Source organism: Salmo trutta, chromosome 33 (assembly GCF_901001165.1).
Source record: "Salmo trutta chromosome 33, fSalTru1.1, whole genome shotgun sequence".
NCBI classification, from domain to species: domain Eukaryota; kingdom Metazoa; phylum Chordata; class Actinopteri; order Salmoniformes; family Salmonidae; genus Salmo; species Salmo trutta.
The window spans coordinates 8,658,522-8,666,454 of NC_042989.1; the positions used below are offsets into that span (position 1 = coordinate 8,658,522).

General features: G+C 43.8%; 1 protein-coding gene across 1 annotated transcript in view; it reads left to right on the forward strand.

The window, feature by feature from the left end:
• LOC115172331 (tyrosine-protein kinase receptor TYRO3) overlaps nt 1-7,410 on the forward strand; it is a 31,403-nt gene extending 23,993 nt beyond the window's left edge. The window contains exons 9-19 of the mRNA XM_029729693.1: nt 1,656-1,794; nt 1,942-2,068; nt 2,616-2,710; nt 2,845-2,940; nt 3,238-3,318; nt 4,178-4,270; nt 4,498-4,619; nt 5,455-5,564; nt 5,787-5,946; nt 6,323-6,459; nt 6,723-7,410. Of these exons, the coding sequence (XP_029585553.1) occupies nt 1,656-1,794; nt 1,942-2,068; nt 2,616-2,710; nt 2,845-2,940; nt 3,238-3,318; nt 4,178-4,270; nt 4,498-4,619; nt 5,455-5,564; nt 5,787-5,946; nt 6,323-6,459; nt 6,723-7,143 (1,581 nt within the window). The 3' untranslated portion in view covers nt 7,144-7,410. The remainder of the gene's footprint in view (nt 1-1,655; nt 1,795-1,941; nt 2,069-2,615; nt 2,711-2,844; nt 2,941-3,237; nt 3,319-4,177; nt 4,271-4,497; nt 4,620-5,454; nt 5,565-5,786; nt 5,947-6,322; nt 6,460-6,722) is intronic.
• The last annotated feature ends 523 nt before the right edge of the window (nt 7,411-7,933 follow it).

Here is a 7,933-nt window from a genome sequence, read left to right on the forward strand (position 1 = left end):
TCTGCTGCTGAAACATGGGACCAACACTTTACATGTTGTGTTTTATATTTTTGTTCAGTATAGATAAAGAAATATATGCTACTTATCCTTTCATGTTTGCATACTTTTCTCCTTCGAAATAACAACCGCTTCAAGGGGGGGTGGCAGATATCAAAACGTTTAATCTTCTCTCATGTGAGTTCTTTACAAAATCTTCTTAAATCAAATAACATTTTATTGGTCACATACACATGGTTAGCAGATGTTATTGCGAGTGTAGCGAAATGCTTGTGCTTCTAGTTCCGACAGTGCAGCAATATCTAACAAGTAATATCTAACAATTCCACAACAAATACCTAATATACACAAATCTAAGTAAAGGAATGGAATAAGAATATATAACTATATGGATGAGCAATGACAGAGCGGCATAGGCTAAGATGCAATAGATAATATAGTATATGCATATAAGATGAGTAATGCAAGATATGTAAACATTATTAAAGTGACTAGTGTTCCATTTATTAAAGTGGCCAATGTTTCAAGCCTCTCTGTGCTAGTGATGGCTGTTTAACAGTCTGATGGCCTTGAGATAGAAGCTGTTTTTCAGTCTCACGGTCCCAGCTTTGCACCTGTACTGACCTCGCCTTCTGGATGGTAGCGGGGTGAACAGGCAGTGGCTCGGGTGGTTGTTGTCCTTGATGATCTTTTTTGCCTTCCTGTGACATCGGGTGCTGTAGGTGTCCTGGGGGGCAGGTAGTTTGACCCCGGTGATGCGTTGTGCAGACCGCACCACCCTCTGGAGAGACCTGCGGTTGTGGGCGGTGCAGTTGCCGTACCAGGCGGTGATACAGCCTGACAGGATGCTCTCGATTGTGCATCTGTAAAAGTTTTAGGTGACAAGACAAATTTCTTCAGCCTCCTGAGTTTGAAGAGGTGCTGTTGTGTCTTCATCACACTGTCTGTGTGGGTGGACCGTTTCAGTTTGTCAGTGACATGTACGCAGAGGAACTTAAAAATGTCCACCTTCTCCACTACTGTCCCATCGATGTGGATAGGGGTTGCTCCCTCTGCTGTTTCCTGAAGTCCATGATCATCTCCTTTGTTTTGTTGACGTTGAGTGAGAGGTTATTTTCCTGGCACCACTCTCCCAGGGCCCTCACCTCCTACCTGTAGGCTGTCTCGTCGTTGTTGGTACTCAAGCCTACTACTGTTGTGTCATCTGCTAACTTGATGATTGAGTTGGAGGCGTGCATGGCCACACAGTCATGGGGGAACAGGGAGTACAGGAGGGGGCTGAGCACACAACCTTGTGGGGCCACCATGTCAAGGATCAGCGAAGTAGAGATTTTGTTTCTTACCTTCACCACCTGGGGGCGGCCTGTCAGGTGGTCCGAGACCCAATTGCACTGGGCGGGATTGAGACCCAGGGCCTCAAGCATAGAAAGGCCACATTCGTATTGTGTTCCTGTGGTGCCAAAGAAAAGTATCCAACTGATTTTTTTCCCTTATTTTTCTCAGTATTCAGCAGTTCCAAAGCATAATGTGTGTTGTGTAAAAAAATGTAAAAGGCCAGCATTCCCTTGCGATGGAAGCTTTGTTTTTAAGTTTCTAAAACTCAAAGCATGTCTTATATAGACCATACACACTGACATACTTTGGTTGTTGTGTTCCAGGAGGCTCTGTTCTTTAAAGAGAATGTGGCCCACCTGTCTGGTGGAGGTCGTTTCTTTAACGCCACCTTCCAGGTGTCAGCGTGTACAGTGGCTGGTTGTGGGCCCTGGAGCCAGCCTGTACTGGTCATGCCCGCCTCAGGTCAGTGAGCCCCTCTCACTCTCCATTATAAGCCCTGTCACTCTAGTTGTTTTAAAACTTATGTTCCAAATTTGAAGGTGACAGGGTGTTGTGCTGTTTGTAAAGCCAGTTTGTAATGGTGTGTGTGTGTGTGTGTGTTCCACACAGCATTGGCAGCCCAGATGCAGAGAGGCCATATGTGGGTGGGTCTTCTGTTGGGCCTGCTGGTGGCCACCATGGTGGGGCTTCTCTTGACAGTCCTAGTGCACCGCAGAGGGAAGGAGACACAGTTTGGGTATGCTACCATTGCTCTCTTACTAGACCAGGCCAAAGCCTTTCAAATAAACATTATTTTCTGTTTAAATTAATTTGCATGGGCTGAAAGCAGTATTTTAATGAATTGACTGACCTACTGTAAACAGCTGCCAGGTTCCCCCCCAAGTACACTGACTTTACATATAGGCCTACGGTCTGCAGTATTTACCAGAATCAGAGGCATTGTTTGAATACTTTATGACTGCAACTTACCTTCCTTTCATCCCTTCCTTAAAGTTATCACTGAGCTGACATGATTGGATGAGGGAAAGCAAGGTTTACACTACATTCCGTTCACCAATGTCTTTGTCAGATCAGTAGATTACCCCAAGGAAGGAAGGATGCATTTTAGAAGTATTCAAACAGGAGCGACTTTACTGCAAGGTTACTAAACCAAGGCAAAGCAGGAATAACAGTGCAGTCATAAAGTATTCAACCAAGGCCTCTGATTCTGGTAGATACTGCAGACAGTCGGCCTGCCGGCGCCCATACAGTATGTGAATGAAGGACTCCGCTTGTCATTGCAGGTCTGTCTTCAAGCCCCCAGGGAATGAGCGCTTGGTGTCCTTCACTGCAGCCAGGTCATTCAACAGGACCTGCCCCGAGCTCCCAGAATCCAGCTGTAAGTAAAGGCAGTCGTGTTTGGCTTGCGTCCTCCACAAATAAAGGTGCCACCCTCTGTTGACACGTACTGTAGTGCTTGTAGTCAGTGGAGCTTGGTGGTGAATAATGAATTCAATCGGTGTCTCCCACCAGTGGACAGCTTGGGTATCAGTAACGATCTAAAGGCCAAACTGCAAGACGTCCTGATCCCAGAAAGACTACTGACCCTCGGACACATGCTGGGAAAAGGTTAGTGAGGGCTTCCTTGTGTACTGTTTCTATACACACTAGCTCACACCCTTAAAAGTGTTGACTGAAAGTAGACATGTTGAAAAAATGTGGTAGATGCTGGCGACTGCAAAGGAAAACATTTACTAACGTCTGGCATGGCCTATAATCATGACTGTGTATTGCTAAATAAGGCAGACCTCATGTCTGTGTTGTGATGTTTTGGAATATGTTGAATTGTAACCAAAGTGTTTATTGTCCCAGGATTAATGTGCCAGTGATTTTTTTTTTTTGTCTTTTTTTTCTGTGTTTGAGTAGGTGAGTTTGGCTCAGTGCGTGAGGCCTTCCTAAAGATGGAGGACAGTACTGTACAGAAAGTTGCAGTGAAGGTGCTCAAAAGTGAGTGAGCGACTATAGACTGTACATTTTAACTGCCTTTTTATATGAATGTGTACGGTCAGTGGATATTATATGGATACAGTTGAAGGTAGGGGTGAAAGTAGATTTCTTCCCATTATGGAACTTCCTTTGTGTGTGCACACGCTTGGGCCTAATCATAGAATTACAGAATCCCTATTCATTTCAAAGGTACGCTGTGGGTCTAATAGTAAACGTATGTTGTTTCACTTAAAATGCATTACCTTTTTTAAAATGTGGCATAAACACAACCAGTCATGATGTTTTCATCTGATTGTCAAAAAATCACGTCAAACGGCTTCAATAAGCCTGGGTACCTGCGCACGTTCATCCACTCTAAATAAATATATATATTCCAGCATCCACACTGTGCACCCACCAGTTGATGAATGGAAAGAGACAGCTGTTACAAAACACCAAAAAGTGGAATGAATGACATTTGGCGATTTTTGTCAGAAAGGCTTAAACTTGTGTAACCTCTTGATGCATCCACTGCTGTTTGCGTGCGTCTCGGTCACTCCGCTCTGCCGTGGCAAAATGTCACTATGTTGTCCAACCACACCGCATTTTGGAACATACTTCCACACGTTTTCAAGTCCATTCTCACATTTTTAATGACACTGACATGTGGTAGGCTAATGACAAATGGTGTAATAACCTACAGTTCTTCTTGGCATCTTTTTAATTATTGTGATAAACTCATGTTTTACCGGTAGGCCAAGGCGTGCCCCCACTATTTATTTTGCCAGAACTCCATACCGGCTTACTTTCACCCTGATCTGAACTAATACGTCCTTGAAAGTAGTGATAACTTTGTTTTCTGTCATTTTTGTTCCATCAGCGGATATCAACTCATCATGTGATATTGAACAGTGCCTGAAGGAGGCTTCTTATATGAAGGACTTCGATCATCCCAATGTCATCCAGCTCATTGGTTAGTAGTGAATAAAGAAACACATGACTTGAGCTAACTTTTATTTCAATTAAATTCATTACAACTTTACTAACGAAAGGCATTGCCAGATTACAAATAATACTATATTCTACAAACGAGTACAACAAGTAGGCTACTTAGGTTCAGAGAAAGAGTTGTAACTGTGTCATTACAGCAACTCAATGCAGTGAGTTGTTGATTATATTGAATATATTTTGGTCCTCCAGGAGTGAGTTTGCACAGTCGGCCTCAGCAACGGTTGCCCATCCCCATGGTTATCCTGCCATTCATGAAGCACGGGGACCTTCACACATTTCTGCTCTTGTCCCGCCTTGGAGACGAGCCCTTTGTGAGTGCCCCCTAAACATTTTATACACACTTGTATGCATCCTAAAGTAGATACACTGAGTGTACAAAACATTAGCAGCACTTTCCTAATATTGAGTTGCACCCCCTTTTGCCTTCAGAACAGCCTCAATTCGTCGGGGCATGGACTCCACAAGGTGTTGAAAGCGTTCCACAGGGATGCTGGCCCATGTTGACTCCAATGCTTCCCACAGTTGTGTCCAGTTGGCTGGATGTCCTTTGCGTGGTGGACCATTCTTGATACACACGGTAAACCGTTGAGCGTGAAAAACCCAGCAGTGTTGCAGTTCTTCTCACACTCAAACCGGTGTGCCTGACACCTACTACCATACCCCGTTCAAAGGCTCTTAAAGCTTTTGTCTTGACCATTCACCCTCTGAATGGCACACACACACAATCCATGTCTTAATTGTCTCAAGGCTTACAAATCCTTCTTTAACCGGTCTCCTCCCCTTCATCTACACTGAATGAAGTGGATTTAACAGGTAACATCAATAAGGGATCATAGCTTTCAGCTGGATTCACCTGGACAGTCTGTCATGGAAAGAGCAGATGTTACTAATGTTTTGTACACTAACCCTATAACACCATCTATAATACATTTCTGCCCAATGTGTTTCCAGAGAACTCAAGGTCTTCTACTGTTACATTTGACAGTTTACATACAGAATGTTTTAAATAATGTATTTATTTCCTGTTATGGACTAGAGGAAAGACCAGGTTGACCTGTTGGCCCAAATTATTTATTTTCATAGTAGACTTTTTGTATAGCTTCAAATCATGTTTTAACAAAATGTTGCTGTCTCTCCCTTACACAGACCGTGTCACTGCAGATGCTCATACAGTTCATGTTGGACATCGCTCGTGGAATGGCGTACCTCAGCAACAAAAGCATCATACACAGAGATCTGGCTGCACGCAACTGCATGTGAGACTCTACGAGCACAGTAGACTGTGGCTTTGTCCCAAGTGGCACCATACTCCCTGTAGGGCCCTGGTCAAATCTAGTGCACTAAATGGGGAATATGGCAACCCATCACTTTACTCTTTCCTAACTGGGACTCCCTCTAATATGGTTTACACTGAATTTACTAGAGCGTTATCTTGCCTGTGGGTTAGATTGTGACCATCTCCTCTCCTTTGTTCATAGGCTTAGTGAAAACTTGACAGTCTGTGTGGCAGACTTTGGGCTGTCAAAGAAAATCTACAGTGGCGACTACTACAGACAGGGATCTGTCTCAAAGCTGCCTGTCAAGTGGATAGCACTGGAGAGCCTTGCTGACAATGTCTACACTACTCAGAGTGATGTGGTATATACAAAGATGGACGCACCCTCATAGTGGTCACAGTACACACAAACTCATATCTTCACTTTCTAAATGATGGTGACACTATAGGGTGGGAATATTTCAGTTCGGGATCCCCATCTTGAAATCCTCTTTGTGAATAGGATTACATTTGTGTTTTGTAATGCAATTCAATGCATCGTGGATAAGATGTTGATTTTGTTTCCAGACCAATCAATTTCATGTTTGAATTTTTAAACCATGTAGTGGCCACAGAAGTTCAGACTTGAGTCCCTGTTTAATAGATAATATGTTGATTATGTTTTTGGAACTGTCAATTCCTTATTTTTGCCTTTTTAGTGGCCCCAGAAGTTAATTGACTGACTCGGTTTTCCCACAGTGGGCGTTTGGAGTCACCATGTGGGAGATCATGGCACGGGGTCAGACCCCTTACCCTGGCGTGGAGAACTCCGAAATCTACGAGTACCTCATCAAGGGAGAGCGGCTCAAACAGCCACCTGACTGCCGAGACGACATGTGAGTGGTCCACTGGGTCTGATAGAAAATTCTCCGGCGTTGAAAATCAGCCTGCAAGGCCTTCATCAGAACTGATGGGATCGGTGCTATACTTTTCAAATGACTAAAACAATCTAATTATCATCATTGGTGCCAGATGAATGAAAATGATTTAATCATGAGTTTGTATATTTTACTGCCTATTTAACCAGGTAACTCATTGAGAACACATTACTTTACAATAACGACCTGACAGTTCGAATCGTCTTCCTTTCTTTTCCCAGTTACGAGATCATGCATAGCTGCTGGAGCCCTGTTCCCAAGTGCCGCCCCAGTTTCCTGCACCTGATTGACCAGCTGGAGGGGCTGTGGGCCAGCCTATCCCCAGGGCCTAGCTGCATTAAGGAGGCCCTTCTCTACGTTAACCTGGAGAATGACAAGGGGGAGCAGGGGGCAGGGGCACTGGGCCCAAGGAAGGACCCCTCGTGGTCAGGAATGCCCTGGCAGTCTGTGGGGGTGGAGGAAGATGAGAGAGACTGGCTAGCGGTGTCTTCTGGGGCAGCTCTGGTTATCGGTGGAGACTATCGCTACATCATTGGCCCTACCTGTAATGGCACTGAAGAGGAGGACGGTGGGAGGCAGGGGGACTCGATGGATACCTTGCAGCAAGAAGTTAGGGATGAGGACGCGTTCATTAATGTGTGATTTTTATATTTCGACCACCATGCTGTCTCTCCTGCCCTGTCCTTGTGTACAGATTTCACAGACTGGCAAGTTGGTTGTGGAGGGTTGGTCACTCACTACTGTCCTCTAGTGAAGTTTCTGAAAACGAACGGACGCTTACTAGCATGACTTAATGGAGCAGAATTGGATTGAAGTTCATATCTCAATTAACTTTTCTACCCATTTTTATTTCCAGTTATTCTGTCTTTTTGTACATTAAACTATGACTTTACACCAAGACACACACAATCAGCCTTACTATTACATTGACAAAAAGCACAGTATATTTTAGATCTTGACTGATACACAGTTAACTTTTCAATGGAAAACTCCTTGACCGGCATTATTTAGACTGTAGATATGTACCTTTTGATGTTTTAGGGACTGAGTTTATTAACAAATGCTGCCTACGTCCTTAGTGTGCACTGTACTGTAGGTATTGAACATTGGTATTTGCTGCTTTGCAAACTTACTCCCTTTCATACCCTAAACTCAATATAATAAGCAGCTCCAGCCCAAAAGCCTCTATTACACTCGTTCTTATTTAACCTTATAACATTTTAATGGGACCACAACTGTTATAATCCTTTAAAGCAGTGGTGGTCAATCTGAGTTGAGATCACTTTGAGTCCAAAAGCAAGACGAGATCTAACGCTCAGATTTTTTTTGTTTTATGTAACCTTACGCAATATTAACCTATTTAAAAACAGTACTGTAGCAATGAGGTCTGTGCAATAGGCTATAGGCATATTGTATTTGCTTCAATTGCCCT